The following is a 19,660-nucleotide window of genomic DNA, read 5'->3' on the forward strand; positions in this document are numbered from 1 at the left end:
TGAAGAAGGCTTTGCAGAAGTGGTTACTATAGTGATTGAGTATTTCTTTAGTTTCTTTGATTTCTTAGCAGTACAGCACTGAATGCATCTGGGTTGTTTCTTTATTGGACTTTTTCAGGCCTTCTTAAGTCGAGGAAGTAGATAAGAGCAGAAGACTGAAAAATTCCATAGATAACAGTGATAACTATGATAGGAATACTATTTTTTCCATCTGTCTAAAAGGACAATGTTAAGTGTGCTTACTCTATATTCTTTTAACTTATCTCCTGTCAATTTATATTTATAGAATCTGGTTTCTTTTGGACTGAAACAAATCATTTTTCAAACTTTTGAAATCACTAATTCAGGAATAATCTCCCAAACAAAAGCACAATTACCTGCATAATTTTCAACAAAAAGCTAAATGGCAGTGAACTTTTTAAAACAGAACTCTTTTTGTTTTTTAATGGAATAAAATCCTGGGAGAGGGGAGGTTAAAGGGTGGAGGGATTAAGCAAAAAGGAAAAAGAATTCATGGACTTGGACAACAGTGTGGTGATTGCGGGGGAGGAAGGGGATATAAGGGGACTAAATGGTAACGGGGGGGGGGGGGGGGGGGGGAATGCGACTAAAAAATAAAGATAAAATCGCTCACACTTTTTCACAGGTAATCCATTAAAAGTAGGGCTTCTTTGGGGGAGGCATTTCTTTCTGTCTCTAATCATATAATAAATACAGGTGTTCTTAACTTCCAGTGTCCGACATAAAAAGTACATATTCAAAATCTAAAGATTTTTAAGATCTTAGGACCTAGAATGGGTAGAAATTTCCCCAGATTGTGATGTATGTGACACTGAAAAGAAGGCAGTGCTGCTGCAGGGTTTTAATTTAGGAATACTGACTGGGGCTTTCTTCGCTCTTCTTACTTTGGAAAAGAGCTACATTTTGAATGTATTTGTAACTTGGAATCCCACATTAGTCATCCTTACCTTGTAGAAGTGTATTTCAGTATCACAGGGGCACACGGGTTTTTCCAGGCAGCCCCTGAAGTTATGTTTTCTAATCAGGCTTTGTGAAGTTACAAGTAATATTTTACATTTTCTCTGAAGTCTGTAACCCAACACCATTCACAATGTTTTGAGGATTATGAATAAAGAAATAAAGTACTATGTTAGTGTTTAGTACAGATACAGAGTTTAGAATCTCAATTAAGGAAACCCTTAAAGCCACCTGCCTTCAGTAACCAAAAATGCATTCTGAGATCCAGAAAGCTTGATGTAGTGGAAGCACATGTCACAATACCATATCCATAACATACTTTTGTATAGAAAACTCATATCCCCAGGGTTAATAATTTTAAGAGTTTCTGCCCTCAGCTATTAATTTTGTATTTAAAAGATTTACTTCAAAATATGTAAAAACCTAGTTCTTGTTTTTTACCCCTAGTGAACACAATAGACTTTACATAAAATGTAAGTAAACAAAGTATAATATGCATATTTTTCTTTTCTGTCTTCTCTAAAGTACTTATCACATAAAACAATATTAGGAGTAAAAGGTTAGAAAATAGAGCTTAGAAAAAGTGTCTGGGCATAGGTGGTAAAGGAGCCAGTTCCTTTAGAGACAGTCTTTATCATTTCGGTGAAAAAACAAAAGTTTTATTACTTTTTTTAGGGAAATCTTGATGTATAATGAGCTTTCTAGTATCTCAGTGTAATCTTAAAGACAGAAACACTGGCCTAGATGGTCCCTTCACACTGCTTTTATCCTTAGAGTTCAATGATTTTATGCTCTAAGCATGTATTTTATGGTAAAGGAAGGAATATTGTTTTCAGAAAATGCTTATTTTGGTCACTTGACACACATTAGGCCCGGTATACAGTGTGTTATACTGGATTGCAACATCTCACTTCCCTGCCTTTCTCCCTTCTGTCATTAACCTAGATGTGATGATATCCGGAATGTGGACTAAACTCTTGAACACTATTTAAAACCTACTAACCATTGTGCATTTGGTTGTTCAGCTGTCTAAGAATAGCATTACTGAACTGAAGTAAACTGAGTACCATTCTGTTCTAGAGATTATGTCATACCTATTAATTGGAGGTGGATTCTTACAGCTTTAATTTTCTTTTCAAGGTTGAAGAAATGGTACAGAACCACATGACATACTCATTACAGGATGTAGGTGGAGATGCCAATTGGCAGTTGGTTGTAGAAGAAGGAGAAATGAAGGTAATTTCCAGTGAAATGTTATAAATTGCTCATTGCAACTCTATTACAGTCATATTACTTTTAAACAAATTATTACATATGATCAAAGAAGCACCACATATTGAGAAATACAATGTCCTTTTGCTTCCTTTGTTTAGCTTTTATATAATTTCTTTATGATCAAATCTATGCACAAACAATTCTGTTTTGCCCAGGTTATGGAAAAATAAAATTTTGTGGTTTAGATATGAAAAAAATCACAATTAGCTGATAGCTCTCTGTTTGAATGTCTTTCTTTTCTTTCTTTCTTTTTTTTTTAAACTATGCTAAACATTGTGCCCAGATATCACTTTGTTACCCCTGTTTGGTCTATACCTCATTTCTTGTCCTTTCCTTTACTACCTTTTTTTGGTATTTGGACATTGGTCAGCTAATCTTCATATCCCTAAACACAAGAGACAGAGAATAAGAACAGGGACAAGAGATCAGAGATTAATTGAAAAGCAGCAGCATTGAGCTTTGGATTACCTCACACCCAAGGCACTCGCTAAAGAAAAGGAGAGGTGTAATAAGATTCCCTCCAAGCTGAAACTTTAGTTGGGTAAAGAGGGTACTGACATTTAAAAGATAGTGTGACTTGGCTCCATCTGATAATGTACTGAATAAAGAATACATAAGAATGTGGAGAAAAGTTGGAAAAGAAGGAGAACTCTGATTTGAAAAATTAGGTTATTTTACACTGAGGAGAAGCATTTGACTATGTCTGGATATGAGAAAAATGAACAAAAGTAAGGTGAAGGCATTTTAGACAAAAAATACAACATGAGCAAAAACTTGAGACCTGATTTCTTTTTTTCTAATTTAAATTTATTTTTCAACTATAGTTTACATTTAGTATTACTTTGTATTAGTTTCAGGTGCATAGCAGAGTGGTTAGACAATTACATACTTTACAGAGTGTTCCCCTGATATTTTCAGTACCCACCTGGTACCAAAATACATAGTTATTACAATATCCTTGACTATTCCCTGTGCTGTACTTTACATCCCCATGACTATTTTGTAACTACCAATCTGTACTTCTGAATCCCTTTACCTTTTTCACCTAATCTCCCAACCCCACTCCTCTCTGTCAGCCATCAGTCTCTTTTTTGTATCTGAGTCACTTCATATTTCATTTGTTCATTTACTTTCTTTAGATTCCACATATAAGTGAAATCATATAGCATTTGCCTTTCTCTGTCTGACTACTTTTACTTATTGAAAGCTAATTTCTTATTCAAGAGATCTGTATAGACTGTGTTAACCAGAATTATTCTAGTAAATGGGATACAATGATAGATGTTGGAATTTCCCTTCTTCCTGAATAGAGAACAAATTAATAAATAAGATAGAGGAGACTTGCAAATGAGATACCAAAATGTTATGATTCTTATAAGCTGGTTTGATTACAGGGAGGCCAGCTGTCACAGGTTCTTGCTAATATGTTATCTCTAAGCATGTTTCCGACATACCTGGATAATCACAGGCCTTCCCCAGAATAGCAGGCCCTAAAAGCAGACCAGGATGCATGTTCTCTACAAAAGAAGGGACTGAGCCACATCTGCTAGTTCTCCCTCTGTACTCATCGTTCAGATAGGTCACTGTTTCTCCCCCTAGGAAGGTTCCAGGAAGTGAAGGGACTAAGTAACAGAGAATATGTGCTTCTAAAGCCCACAACATTAGAAAGAGAGAAATTGGGACTGGATTATGGAGAATATAAAATAACTAATTAAAGAGAATAGTCTGTTTGTAGCAATAGGTTAGCCACTACAAAAATTAACATTTTCAAAAGATTAAGCTGATAGGGAATAAACAGGAGACCAAGAAAACCACTTGAGAGAGTCAGGTACAAGACGACAAAAACTTACCTAAAAGGGTAGTAGAAAAGTTAGGCTTTTGGATGTCTTATAGAAGATTGGTAATAAGCTTAATAGCTATGTGTGAGAAAAGGAATCAAAAGTCTACAGAGTTCCCGTTTAACTGACTAGGAAAATAGCAGTCCCAATAGAGAATAAATAAGCATGTAGGGGGAAAGGAGTTTGGTGAGAGAGACTGTAAAAAAGAAACTATATATGAAATGTCTAATAGTATCTGGCCCCATAGGCACTCCATAAATTGAGAATTGATTCTTCCTATGATAACATGTTTATTCACTTGTCAAACTTATTACTTAGTTCTCTAAATTTTGGAATAATTAATTTTAAGCAACCTGTTACATATACAACCTCAGTACTTAAAGCAAGAGAGCAAAGATCTTTGTTCCATTGTAGCTTTCAATCATCAATTCAACAAGTAATTGCTTTACTGTGTTTCAGATACTGTTCTGGATGCTAGAGATATAGCAGTTGGACAAAGCTGCCTTAAAGCAGCATCCTGAAGGAGATTATGTATTAACCAAGCTTATTTTCCCTTCTTAGCAATATCAAAACAGCCTTAGAGAATGTTTAGTAAATAATGCCTGATTTAAATTAATATATATATATTTTTTGAACAGCTCACGGTAATTATTTATTACATGCATATTTTTCATAGTTAAAGTTTACCTTGGGTTTGTAGTTTTAAATATTTTTTGTGTTTATGTGTTAACAATTTAAAATGTTAAACTTAGTTTTAGAAGAATACTTATGTTCCATAGAGATTTTCATAAATAAAATCCTAAAATGCTGTTAAATTTAAAAACATGCTTTCAAGTTTTTACTTTAAGAGTTAGATTTTTATTTTTTAAACAGGTTTTTAACTATGTCCTATGTAGGTATATAGGAGAGAAGTAGAAGAAAATGGGATTGTTCTCGATCCTTTGAAAGCTACCCATGCAGTTAAAGGAGTTACAGGACACGAGGTCTGCAATTATTTCTGGAATGTTGACGTTCGCAATGATTGGGAAAGTAAGCTGCTGTTATTCATATATTTTAATATAATTACTGTTTTTAATGTAATATCAAATCCAACCTGGTTTTCTGCATATAATCTCTAGTTTACAAAGTCAGTGTAGAAAATACCTGGAGAATCATATAGGGGACTGATAATGCTTTACATTTAAAGAGAGCTTTTCACAGTATAAAGTTCTTCTCAGTATATTGTAGCATTTGATTTAATACCTCAGCAATCCTGCATTAGGTAGGTAATGAAGTAAAATTCACATAGGTCAAGTGACTTATCAAGGCCACAGAACTAGTTAGTAGACAAGCCAGAACTAAAATTAAGGTTTCTGTTGTATCTACTTTTCTCCTAGCCTCTTTTGTTTCCCTGGTCTTAGGTGAGTCCTGCTGTGGTTTATTTAGTTACTTTGGCATGGGCTTTCCCTTGGGTGCCACATTTCATAAATAGATGCTTCTGAGCATCATGAGATGTATAACAGTGGCAGTTTGACATTCTTTTCACACACAGTCACCTGAGCCTAGATAGAACAGTTTATTCAGCTTCACTAAATTGGGGATTATAGGGAGGGGTTACAGCGTCAGGGAATAACGTGTGCCCGCGTAATGCAGTATGATTAGAATTAAATTGCTTTCTTGCTGTTGGAGCTAAAGAGTGGACCAAAGAAAATGTGATTTGCCACTGATCAGGTCTCACAGCACTATCTATAGCCCTAATAACTAGGTATTAACTTCCTTCAATGTCAGCTTAGACCAAGTGGGGCAGAATCCTGTTCATTCTACAGTAATGTTCATTTATAATTGATTTTCAGTATAAGTGAATTAATCACATTCTAGGAAAAAGATAATGTGTCTTTTTGACTAATATTTTCTCTTTATTTTAGCAACTATAGAAAACTTTCATGTGGTGGAAACATTAGCTGATAATGCAATCATCATTTATCAAACGCACAAGGTAAATATATCTTCAGTCCAAAAGGGTTCCAATGTAGTTCAGACTGAGGCATAGAAATTGTCTAAAGTAAAATTGGCAGAAAATTCAATGCCAGAAAAGATCTAAAAACTTTATTAATAATTCAGGAATCCAAATATTTTTCTAGCCTCTAGTCTCTCTATAGGAGATAAATGATAGTTAATGAATATGAAAGTGAATCGTAGTTTCCTGTGATAACAATATAAAAAGGGGAGTGGAAAATATGTTATTAACCTATGTTAAGACTAACAGGTGAAAGTGACATTAAGTGGATTATCTGAAAGCAATGGAAAATTGCTGAGCATGACTGTTGAGAGGTTGGTCATATACCGGAGTACACAGAAACATGGTCATCTAAACAGGTTCCCTTTCCCTTCATTTCTTCCTCTGTTAATGTAGGTTTTCAAATAAAGAATAATAAAATGCCCTGGCTGGTGTGGCTCAGTGGATTGAGCATCAGCCTGTGAACTAAAAGGTCACCAGTTCGATTTCCACTTAGGACCCATGCCTGGGTTGCAGGCCAGGTCCCCACTTGGAGACATGCAAGAGGCAGCAACCAATTGATGTTTCTCTCCCTTTCCTCCCTCACTTCCCCCCTCTCTAAAAATAAATAAAAATCTTTTATAAAAGAATAATAAAATGAATTAAAGCCCTGGCTGGTGTAGCTCAGTGGAATGAGTGCAGGCCTGTGAAGCAGAGGGTCACCGGTTCGATTCCTAGTCAGGGCACATGCCAGGGTTGCCCTCCCAGTGAGGAGCATGCAAGAAGAAACCACATATTGATGTTTCTCTCCCTGTCTTTCTCCCTCCCTTCCCTTCTCTCTAAAAATAAATAAATACTTTAAAAATAAAAATGAATTAAAATTTTGGAGAGATCCATCAAAAGCAAAATTGTATGTTATATTTTATTATAACATACAATAAATACAGTGATTCGATAAGTACTTTATTCTTCTTTTTCAAATGATTTTTTAATTGAGCTGAATATGTGAAAATATTTGAGGTTTGCTCTGTATTTCTTAAGCTCAGTCTTGTCACCTGAGGCCTCTTATATCTAATAACTGTGAGCCATGCTTCATTTTATGTGGTAGCTGCTTAAGAAATGTGTCCCAGTGAAGATTCTGTTTCAGCCTACAGATTTGAGGGAGGGTCTAAGTGAAATCCACAGTTTAGCAGATGTTAAAATGTCCATTACTTGCCCTGTAATTTGGAATGAAAATAAGTGGCCAGTAATTGAGATTCAAAAGAATGTTGCTACCTGAAGATCACTGATCCTGGAAAACAGTCTACTGCAAGGATGTATTTCACCTGGTAAATAGTAGATGGACGGGTAATCTTACACTGGTTGTGCTAAGTGTATTTCTTGAAAAACAAAACTAAAAACTGTTAAAATAATGTATTTTATATGTAACAAAATTTAAGTTATAATTATTTGAATAAATAAATTATCCTAGCATTTATTTTTCAACAAAATCCAATAACACTATATATCTTTCTCTTTAGACTTGGCTTCTTTTTATAATATGGCCTTAAATAGGCTATGCATCTCCTAGTATTTAAGTTATTTGCACCCTTTAGATTTGTCTTATCTTCGTCCTTGTGGATTTTCATGTATTAGTTCTAACATGGCCAAGTTTTCATTTATTACTGGCTTCACATACATTTCTCTGACACTACTTTTGTCGACTTCATGCAGTTTTGTATCTTTAAAAGATAAACCATTTCACTTTGCAGATGATTTGTGTTGTATTGACACTGAGTTGTTGGCTCTATTTTATACTCACCAATTAGAATATCTCACTTAAACTTACATAGTTCCAGTTCTCTGAGACCTAGGTACTATGTCATTCCAACAGTACTTTTTCCTCGTGTACCATGGAGTTCAAAGGTTCTGTCTCACTGATGTGGAATTCTTTAAAGGTGACTGTGCTATCAAAGGAGCAGGCTTCTTTGCCTAAAATCTTTGCTTTAAAGTCTCTGAACAGTTTACACTGAGGTTTAATACTATACTTGAAAAGAGGATGTTACCAGGGCCTATGGAAGGGGGTAATGGGGTGTCTGTCATTGCTTAATGGGTGGAGTTTCTGTTTGGGAAGATAAAAAATTTTGGAAGCAGGTATTGGTGATGTTTGTATAACATTGTGAATATAATTAATACCACTGAATTATACACTTAAAAATGGTTTAAATTGCAGATAATCCCAATTTTTAAAAAAAGAAAAAATAGAACGTTATTCTTTTGGTAATAGTTCGACAAATCCATTAACTCAGTGTTCAAAATTAATCCTTTGATGGGTGATGTCAGGTGCTCTTCATGTAAAATTTGACATATTTTGCCTTCAACTAAGATAATTTATTGATTTTACATTTATTTCTGTTAGTTCCATATTACATATGAGTAAAAAGTAGTTAAATTTTCAAGTGATTTTACTTCTTTCACAGAGAGTGTGGCCTGCTTCTCAGCGAGATGTATTATACCTTTCTGCCATCCGAAAGATACCAGCCTTGACTGAAAACGACCCTGAGACTTGGATCGTTTGCAATTTTTCTGTGGACCATGACAGTGCTCCGGTAAGTGCGCTGAGTACTTGTGGACAGTTGCTCAGTATAAAGCTAACTCTGAATACAGTGCGGCAGTGATTCGATTAAACATGTGCCCCCCACACACACAGATACTAAATTTGATCATGACTCTTAGATTCTGTGTTACAGTGGCTTCGTGGAATAATACAGTCCACGTGCTATCTGAGGGACAGTGGTCACGGCTCTGACCATTTCAGCAGGTCCGTTTTCCTTTGCTGCTGAGGTGAAGTAGACAGAGCTGATGGGTAATATATGTAGGCTACTTCTCACAGTTGCCTCTGAAACCAGTATCAACTACTGGCCAAACCTCTGTGGTTTGTACCTCAGTTTAGCTCCATTTAATATGTAATAGGAGGGAAAAATCATTTCTTGGGTCATATCAGCTTGGCATGTGTTATTTCCTCGTATTTCCAAGATTTTGTTGGAGATTTTGATGAGTTACAGTTTCGGCGAAGCCAGCGCAGAATGAGACCAGTAGAGATTACAAAATACTGGGTATCTGCTCTACTGGTATTCTGTTTCTATTTTTTTGTTTCGGCAGCTGAACAATCGATGTGTCCGTGCCAAAATAAATATCGCTATGATTTGTCAAACCTTGGTAAGCCCACCAGAGGGAAACCAGGAGATTAGCAGGGACAACATTTTATGCAAGATTACGTATGTAGCTAATGGTATGTATTTCAGTTGTTTGTTTTTGCTACTTAGTAATGTGGATGTTCTTAGTATGATCTACATGACGACTGGAGAAATACCATCACAAATGCCTTTTGAGTGTTTATTCTTTAGATAAGTAATTTTTAATTTGGAAAGACGTGTATGAAAACTATTGGGGAACTTTTGATATACCCATACCTGAAATTGACCCCAGAGCTACTGTATCAGAATTTTTTAAGCTGGGTCTAGATAGGAAAATTTTAAAACTTTATATCAAGAATACTATCACATATCCTTGTTTTTTTGTTTTTTAATCCTCACCCAAGGGCATTCTTTTTTTCATTGCTTTTTAGAGAGAGGGGGGCTTATAGAGAGGGAAAAGTAGGGGGAAAGAGAGGGAGAAACATCGATTGGCTGCTTTTTCGTACATACCTAAACGCAATCCAACCGGGGACCAAACCTGCAACCCAGGTATTTGCCGTGACCAGGAATCGAACCTGCAACCTTTTGGTTTGCAGAATGACACCCAGCCAGATGAGCCACTGGCCAGGGCTATTCTTGGTTTTAAGAACTGTTTTATTAAATATTTACTTTAAAGAATATATGTAGAATTAGGAATGTAAGCAACAGTGGGAAAGGAAATTAGCAGTTTTTCTTATTGTCAGGCTTGCTCATTTTCTATGTCATTGATTGGTCCCTTATCCTTAATTAGTTACTAGGTACATATTTATTTATATCAGCCTGCTGCTGGACAGCCCTGTTGCTTTGATTCCTTACTATTTCTCCCTGCAGTAGTTTCTGAAGTCCATCTAATCAAATCCTCTAACTTTATACAGGACCCTAACTGCTACTATGTTTAAAGAGACATTTATGCCTGAGCAAGTTACTATTTGATTAGAGTAGAATTTGATGAGTAAATCTGCCTCAGGTAACCTAAAATCGAGCTATACTAATATTTGCATGTAATTTAGGGAAGTAAGAACACTTTGGAAAGATAATAAATGCTTTCTTATTTGCTATCTGTTTGTGCCTGGTGGTTAATATTAAGGATTAATGGTTAAAACTTTAAGTGATGCTGATTGTTCCCACATGAAGAATTTTTTAAAAGCAAAGGAACAAAATGAGTGAGTGCTTTGTATGTATTTGGAGAATTACATATTCTTAATATATTTAAATATATTCCACATATATTTAAATTTTTCTTTAATTCACAGTGAACCCTGGAGGATGGGCACCAGCCTCAGTCTTAAGGGCAGTGGCAAAACGAGAATATCCAAAGTTTCTAAAACGTTTTACTTCTTATGTCCAAGAGAAAACAGCAGGAAAACCTATTTTGTTCTAGTATTAACAGGTACTGGAAAATACATGTTATCTTTTTCTTAAATTTTGTCTTAACGTGATTCTACAGATATTAAAATTTAGTTAACTTTGAAAGTAGTTTCTGTGTTTTATGATGTTCCCAGATAAAGAGTTGTAGTTTTTTATAGCCTTGAAACTTACTTTTTTATCTTTCTGCTTATATTAAATAATACCTGTTATTTAAACAACTTTTAACATTATAGAACTCAAGAATTTCAGAAGTACACATTTTCTGTATCTTTTCGTCCATTGAAGTTACTGTTAGGTCTGTGGTATATTCTTCTAGACTTTTATATATAATTATATACTTATGTATATGTATTTTTGATTGTCTTCCAAATGTTTATACTTACTGTTTTGTAGCTTGTTTTTCTACTTAACAATATATTTTAACTATTATTCCATATAAAGATATGAGATGTATATACTGTCTCACTATATTAGCATCTGTTAGCTGAGTATTGCAGAACTTATTAACTAGTCCCCATGGTAACGTTTGTATTGGTTTCATATTTTTACTCTCAAGTAATGCTACATTGAACATCTTTGCACAAGGTACAAGCATCTCATTTTCTTTAAGTCGTATGTTAATATGATGCAGAAGTCAAATGTGTGAAAAGGTATTTAGTAAAATTTATCCCCTGCCCCCTATTCACCCAGGTTTGTCCCCCATCCACATACACAAAAGTGTATAACCGATATTACTAGTTTCTTGTGTATTTTTCAAGAAAATTTTTAAAAGATTTTATTTATTTACTTTTTGGGGGGGGTAAGGGAGAAAGAGAGGGAGAGAAACATCAGTGTGTGGTTGCCTCTTGCATGCCCCCAACTGGGGACGTGGCCCACAACCCAGGCATGTGTCCTGACTGAGAATCGAACCGGCAATCTTTCAGTTCTCAGGCCGGCGCTCAAGCCACACCAGCCAAGGTGAGAGATTTTTTTTAATGCCTGAAAAAGCAAATACAATTGTATTGCTCCCACACATACTCTTGTTGAAGAAAACATAGCATACTGTACACGTCATTCTGCATCTTGTTTTTGCACTCTTTATTGTCTTGAAGGTCTTCACATACAGGCAGGGAGCTGCTTCATTCTTTTTTAAGACAATTCATTATCTCATTGTATAGATACACATAATTCATCTAACCTCCCTTTGTAAATATTAAAATTGTTTTCAATTTTTTGTTAGAACAAATAGTGTTGCAATTATATCCTTATGTCATTTTGCACTTGAGAGTTTATACGTGGGATAAGTTAGTGGGTGTGACACTGCTGGCGCTGTGGGGGTTCGTGCATTTGTAATTTAGGGGTTGCCCTCCATAGAGGCAGTAATTTACCATCTCACCCACAATAATGTGTTGGAGTGCCCATTTCCCTGTACCCTGCCACACAATGGGTTAAATGAAGCTTTCTGAGTTTTTCCAACTTGACAGGTAAAAAGTACTCTCACCATGTAGTTTTAATTGTATTTCTCTTATTATGAGTGAATTTGAGCATTTTTTGATCTGTTGGAGAACATTTGTATAATTCTGTTTCTGTGAACTCTGAATGTATTAAATTTTTAATAGAGATCACCGAAGTATAATTTACAGACAGTGACTATGTATGAACATCCTCTCATTCTTACCTACACTGAATGTGAGTTAAATCATTAGCTGAGAAATTTATATTCTTGAGTCATTTTAATTAGATAAAAATAATAGTCAGCAGTCATATAATGAATGCCGTATTTAATTAAACTTGGTTTCTGAGGATACTGCAGTATGTCTTTTTTAAAAAAAAAAAAACTCAAAAGCTAAATTTATTGTGAGGTGCTAACACAGGTTTATTGCATTGATGTCCTAGATACTTGGTTTTTCCTGGGAAAGAACTGACCTGAAAGCGTTAAACAAGTTCTGGCCTTACTAATCTGAATGCTTAGCGTTTTGGGACATATAGTGTGACCTTTGAGGAATTATCTCTCCTGAGGCATAAGCGTGTTGCGTAAATGCACTATTTTTATAATATTTTGTACTTTAGAATTGTTATGGCTGGATTCTGGGCACGTAATTTCTTACTGATTCTATCTTCACTGTATTTGTCAAACCATAAACCTGATGCCACACTATGGCAGCAGGCTTCTCACCTTGCTTAGCTAGGTGTCTCTTCTCACAACCTTAAGATTTCTAAAAAGTTGCTGTTCGCTGGAACCAAGACCAAGCATGCAGCTCTACCTGCTTTCGCTCTTCTTCACCTCTACCCCCAGCCTTGCTAATAAGCAGGACAGAAAATATAACCATGTATTATGCAGAAAAAATCAGAATACAGTTATATAGAGAGAGAACGTGATCTCAACTGTGTTTGAGAATAATGATTTTCTTAAATGTTTGAAATACACGTACTAACATGTTACTGTTGTATTTGGGGCATTGTTTCATTGGCTGACTGTGTGTGTGTACACACTCTCTTCTTTAGTATACCTAGAAGGGCGAGGTTGAAATCCTTTGGAAAAAAATTTACTTCTGAGGCAGGAGGTAGCATTGTCTGTGGACCTGTGAGCATATATGTAGTAAAGAGAGAAATGAAAAGACTCATCAGTTAGAGCTCAGCTCAGCCTTGAGTCATGCTTGAGCTCCTTTCTGACAAAGAACCAAATTCAAACCTTAACATGTGAAGAAAATCTTTGTTCACCTAAAGTAATACTTGTTTCATAACAATTTTGGAAGATGTATGTATGAAGTGTATTCTAGCATTGAAATCGTAGGAAAGCTAACATTCTTGGTTTTGGTGATGGAGAAATAGTAATTTTCAATAGTCAGTATCATCTGTAGAGAAATTCCATAAAATTAATGATGTCCAAAGATACTAAAACCTCTTAGTCAAAATGCTTACACATTTGATGCAGTCTGAGCATGTTGGTTTTCTACATTAAGGCAGGCCTCTTTTTCAGAGCTTGAGTAAAATTTTAAAATTCTTGAAAAATTGTATAGCATAATTTTTATAGAAGACTAAGAAGGAAATGCCAGTGTGGGGGGGTACAAATCCAGAGACCTCTGGTTAATTCCCTCTTTGCTTACCTGTAGCGCATTACCCTTTTAAATTTTTTCTAACTTTCAAAGATTCCTTATACATTCTGTTCCTTCTGATGAGATAATTTTACACTCTTAAAATTGAAAACTTTTTAAACTTAAATTTTTATAGGGAATCTGTGCATTCCATGAATTCAAGGGGTGGGAGGAATCTGTTTTGGTAGTCCTGCAGCTGTTAGTAACAAATATGACTTTTTTACTTGTCATTTTCTTTCCTACAGTGACTGAAGCAAGGCTGTGTGACATTCCATGTTGGAGGAAAAACTTTTTTAAAAAATCGAATGCTCTAAGCTGGAACGTAGGATCTCTAGCCTTGTCTATGGCCCAGCACCTTGGCCTTGTGTACAAAAATGAAGAAATACTGCAATAGCAAAGCTGAACATCTAACACTGGCTATCTCCTGCTAGATCTCCACACTCAGCATATAACTATAAATACATGTAAAATTACATGTACATGGCTATATTTTTATTTGCTTGCTCCTAGAAAAGAAAAAAAATCAACTTTGAATCACAACTAGAAATTGATGCTTTAAGTTTTGGAAACTTTTTCAGAATTTCTAATTTAGTGTGGTCCCACCTAAGACCCTCTGATGTGTCAGGTTTTGTGCAATAAGAGAAGCACAGAAGTTGAACACACACGGGGAGTGTGCTTTCTGGGCGCCAGCTACCTGGATGGCGTTCTTGTTTCAGGCCTGTAGTTAAATCTGTTTCCAGAATCTTTTGATTTCTTTTTGTGCTTTGCATAATCATAGAATTCATTGCTGCTGATTTCTATAACAATTCACGTTGTTATGAAAAGTGTCTCTTAATGACTGAGGGCTGTCAATAACCTGTGATTTTCTTGTTTTTTCCATAGTCTTACTCCCATGAAGAACTTTTGTTCTGATGGAGAAAGAAGGAAAAGCTTAATTTTTCCCCCCTAGATATCTGTATTTCCTGTATTTTTAGTTGTACACTGTTATGCTACAGGTTTTTTTGTTTGTTTGTTTGTTTGTTAGAGACACAATTTGGCAATTCCTAAATTGGTTCTTTCTTACCTTCAGACAGAAACATCTGTGCAAATCTTGTGGGTATAAACTGCTTTCTGGTAAAATGGTCAGGGTAAAATGAGCTTACATTTTTATGAAATTTGTGAGAAAATATACAGTTACTACTTGTGAAAGCAAATCAGACTGATTTAGACCTTGATGCAATATTTGTAGTATTCAGTAACAGGTATGTTTTTGAGTTTTTCCAATTCGGGTTCGTTTAAAAGATATTTTGCAAGACATGCCTAGAAAATGTGAGCCATGTCCCTGTTTGCCTCTTGATCAGAAACTGCGGCAGAGCAATGAAGGATTCCCTGTGAAATGCTTTCCTTCGTTGCTATAAGAACTTAAATGTATAATACTTTTTTTAGTTTTATTAGTTTTCAGCCTCTGATAAAAACCTTGAAGCATGAAGTTGAGGCAAGGAATTTTACTCATTGAAGTAGAAATGACTGCCCACTTCAGAATCTTCGTTATGTTTATACACAAATGTGCTTACATAAATCAGAGGCATTTTGTAGATGCTTTTCTGACTTGTTCATCTCTGTAGAAACACAGAAATCAGATCCATTTTGTAAAGCAGAAAGTCATGTCATGTGGAACATGTCTTGTATATATTTCATACATGGTAATGGAGTCTTAATGATAAATGCAAGGTGATAATTTAATGATGGGATTAGTCTGATCACTTAATATGCACAATCCTGGAAGTGAATTACTTGCATCAGATATAGTGCTATTTATTATTCTGTACAGAGAGAAAAATACGTATAAAACATATGCTTAACATTACATGCACGCAGATTTCATGCTTCATAAATCTTTTCTATTTTTAATTTACGTTTCTCTAAATGATGTGCATGGTCTATGCCTTATTATAGAAAAATGCTGTTCATAATTGGACTCTGTGGAAGTGCCTATGGTGGTAATGCTAGTCAGGCAAACAAGGCAAATTATCATATCAGTGTACTACATCACCATTTAACATTTTATATTGTGATGTTTAAAAAAGAAAAGTTTATACCTCAAATGTGTATTTTATTTTACAATCAGCTGTGGGCTGGGGTGTGGGAGTATGGGGGGGCTAGGAGGGAAGGTATATTCACCGTAAACGCTGATGGGAACCTTTAAAAAAATTCTATATGCCCACCATAAATAGTTCTCTGTTTGCCATTTTTTCTGGTAACTATCATGAACACAGACAAGTAACTCTTTCGTAACTAAATTGGATAGCTTTATTTTACAAAGGTATGGAAAGTTTACAAAGCAGTATCTGAATCTAATTATCATTTGTTGCGTTTACACTAAATGTTAATGATATACTTTTGCAGTTTAGTCTGTAAATAAAATGATTACACTAAAATATTTGTATTAAAGAAGATACATTTTACCTTTAGATAATTGCACTGGTACTTCACTAGAGCTAACCCTGTGCGACCAGATACAGAAATTGGTAGGAGAACGTGAGAAGAATTTAAAAGTGGTCAAATTTTAGAGAGGTGCTAGCCCTTTAGACAGTATTCAGACCCTCTAGAGTTACTTCCATACGGCAAATTCCCACACACTCCGAATGCACATGATGTTTTCTCACCAGTTATTTCCTGCTGCTCTTCCCCAAGCCAAAAAAGGAAAGGGATCTTTTTACTCTTTTTTCTACTCAGTTACCCTTTTATACCGCAATAGAAACTTTAAAAATATTGGTGAGGAGGGGGTTTTGTTCCCTGAGTGAGAACACAGTGTTTTAGTTAGATTGCAGGACTCCTGATTTTGTGGGGAGGGTCATCCCAGCAGCCCTGGGTTTGGGATGGCCAGACATAGGGGCAGCCAGAGCAAGGAGGGGGATGGCTGGGAGAGGTGTAAGAGTACAAAGTAAGGAAAATGAGGAAAGGGTTCCCCATGTGTTTGGTTTTTAATCAACTAATCTCTCCACCTGCACAACATCAGTGTCAATTGCTATTGAGAATTTTTAGTTGGGGTGAGCTGGTTCTCTTGTGAAATTGTGCTGGTTATCTTTAAGCTTATCAGTTGTTTGTCCAGTTAAACACTTTCACCAGTATTTAGTCCAAGTTGTACAGATGATGTATTCGGATTCTTGTCATTGTTCATCCCCAAACTCAAAACATAATCATTTTGAAGTACCTTGGGAGTGTATAGAGTGTAACTATTCTATAATAGCTTTATGATCCTGATGATGTTTCTAAAAAATAATAAAAGTTGGTTCTTCCATGTTACAATCACAAAATTAAAACAAGTATTTAAAAGTGGAGAAGTATTAAAATATTATGGACAAATGTACTTGTTTGGTGGTTTTTCTTAACCTCAAGATACTGCCCTGGATAATTCTCGAGTAGTCAAGAGCTTGAAATACTCCAGTTCAGTGGCCTTCAGACTGCAGGTTGTAACCCAGTTAGGGATCGAGAAAACTGAATGAGTTGTGACCTGATTCTTTTTTAAAAGCAAAATAGAACAATGGAATAATCAAGTATATAAAATGTAATAAAGGTAAATATTTTGTGAATTTTTTCATATGTATAAATGTGTGTGTGTAGTGGGTTACAATTTAAAATGAATTTCTTACTATGAGTCGTGGTCCAAAAGTTTTTTGGGTTTTTTTAAAAGATCTTAGGTATTTATTTTTAGAGAGGGGAAGGCGGGGGAAGGAAAGGGAGAGAAACATCAATGTGTGGTTGCCTCTTGCATGCCCACTACTGGGGACCTGGCCTGCAACCCAGGCATGTGCCCTGACTGGGAATTGAACCAGCGACCCTTTGGTTCGCAGGCCGGCACACAGTCCACTGAGCCACACCAGCCAGGGCCGAAAGTTTTGTTTTGTGTTTTTTGTTTTTACTTGCTAGAGAGCAAAACCATAGGCAATTGAGCATTTCTAAAATGAAAATACAGTGCCAGTGAATCATGCACAATTTAACTACATGAACTTAGCTATGAGTAAATCATCTCTCATTTATTTACTCAAATAATACGACCAACTCCACTTGTTACACTCAGAGAATTTATGCCCTAGAACAACCATGAGACGGGAAGTGTGGATTTGCAGTTAATTCAGTGAGTTCCTCCATAGTTACTTTGAAAGACACTGAGCTTGCTTCTTTCCTAGTGTTGGCCCCTCCCTGAATGCAAGCCAACTACTAAGTCTGGCAGGATGCCGGAGCAAGTCGTTGGGCTGTTTTGAATTTATTGAGAGAAGTAGCATGTGGTCCTCATGACACACCTTGAGGGAGGTTTTCAGGAGTGATTTAACTATGTGCAGTTTTTCTCTTAGGCTTGACTTTGGAATAAACTGCAAACAGGTGTAGTTCTGACTAGCTGTTTCTAATTGAGTTGCTTTTATAGGATCTTCCAGATTTTCTTGCCATTGTTTGAACTAGATTGCAGCAGGACTCATTGTTGGCCTCGGCATTGTCTGCCCATTAAAACAGATTTTCTGTGAACCTTCCACGTCTGTGTACTTTGAGCAGCCTTGAACAAATATCACAAACTATTTGGTCTCTACATTCTCTTGCACAGAACTCTTGTGAGTTTAGTACTAGAGCAAATCTTAAAGGTCTTTGAAGTTACCGAAAATGCCCAACCAAGATTTTCTTCCACCCAGTATTTGTTGAGGTGCTGACTGAGGGTGTCTCCATCAGGTGTCTGCAACACACCCTGCCTGCATTCTACCTGCTTTGCTTACGACATGGCTGGGCTTGGGGGGGGGGGGAGTAATAAGAGGGGAGGGGGTGGTGGTGGTAGTACCACCACTATTTTACAGGTGAGGCGACAGGCCCGGGCCCCAGGCCTACTAAGTCTAAAGTCTCTTAGACTGCTGCTTTTTAATGTCCCATGTACTTAGTGTGTAGAATATATCGTTTGATAGACTGTAAAGCAGACATGCTTGGAGCACTTTAGAGGTATGGGTCTTCACATTACGTATGTCAACACTGTCTTCACAAGATCCCACTGGATATGTAACTTGTATCTTAAAGGTTAATTTGGACCATTCTTTGATTCCTTGATTGCCCTCCTGTCTCCTAGCTTAGAGGGATGAAATGGAACTCAGTCATAAACAGTAAGTACCCCAAGAAGGGTATTTTTAGCCCAAGGAGGAGATTTTACCTTGGATTGTTCAACCCAACAACAAGCACCAACAGAGCCGTCACTGTTTTGTGAGCCGCCTGCTGCAAAATGACCGCTAAGTTCGCTTATGAAAACAAGCTTTGGATCCACAGCCGGTCGGTGCGTTGTGTTTCTTTCCTGCTGTCCTTTGGCCCTGGGAAACTAAGTGGTACCTGGGATCAGCAGTAGGGAATCAGTGTGGCGGCTAAATCGAGCTGTCTGTGGCCGGACCACTTTAGCACGTGGACAGACGGCACTAACTCTCCAGCACTCAGAACAGTTCCCAGAGCAAGTATTCACTGGCACCTGCTACTCGCTTCTCATGCAGCGTTCCAGGATTGGGAATACAGCAATAAACAGACCATCTGATCTACATTATTTTTGTCATAACCAAGCTTTTTAGATATGAATCTAAACAAAGAGGAAATAGGCTTTGAAATCAGGAGCTTTGAATAGGGGTACATTGAACTACAGACTAAACCACCTATGAGATATACAAAATTTTATTTTTCTTGACTCTCAGCTGTGTTCTCATAAGAAATGAGTTGTTGCTGTGTTTTAACAAGTTTCCCAATAGCATGAAATTAATTGGTGAATTCTACTCTGCTGGTTATTCCATTTAATCTGAAGCTACAATTTTACGGTTTGTGACGAGACTCTACATTCCTAACATCCAGTAGACCTGTTATTTCTAAGTGTACTTCTTCCACGTTCCTGAGTACCACGCACTGCACTGCATGTACCAAAAGGGAATGAGAGTTAGAGGCTGA

General features: G+C 36.3%; 1 protein-coding gene across 3 annotated transcripts in view; it reads left to right on the forward strand.

Annotated features, from left to right (window-relative positions):
• The window catches only part of CERT1 (ceramide transporter 1), a 97,668-nt gene extending 80,608 nt beyond the window's left edge, over nt 1-17,060 (forward strand). For 2 of the 3 annotated variants that reach the window (XM_024563583.4, XM_024563581.4), the window contains 7 exons: nt 2,119-2,214; nt 4,988-5,120; nt 5,996-6,066; nt 8,526-8,654; nt 9,208-9,337; nt 10,535-10,671; nt 13,969-17,060. In XM_024563583.4, the coding sequence (XP_024419351.1) occupies nt 2,119-2,214; nt 4,988-5,120; nt 5,996-6,066; nt 8,526-8,654; nt 9,208-9,337; nt 10,535-10,662 (687 nt within the window). In that variant the 3' untranslated portion in view covers nt 10,663-10,671; nt 13,969-17,060. The remainder of the gene's footprint in view (nt 1-2,118; nt 2,215-4,987; nt 5,121-5,995; nt 6,067-8,525; nt 8,655-9,207; nt 9,338-10,534; nt 10,672-13,968) is intronic. The other variant, XM_045197918.2, reaches the window with a different exon arrangement.
• The last annotated feature ends 2,600 nt before the right edge of the window (nt 17,061-19,660 follow it).

Source organism: Desmodus rotundus, chromosome 1 (assembly GCF_022682495.2).
Source record: "Desmodus rotundus isolate HL8 chromosome 1, HLdesRot8A.1, whole genome shotgun sequence".
Taxonomy (NCBI): Eukaryota; Metazoa; Chordata; class Mammalia; order Chiroptera; family Phyllostomidae; genus Desmodus; species Desmodus rotundus.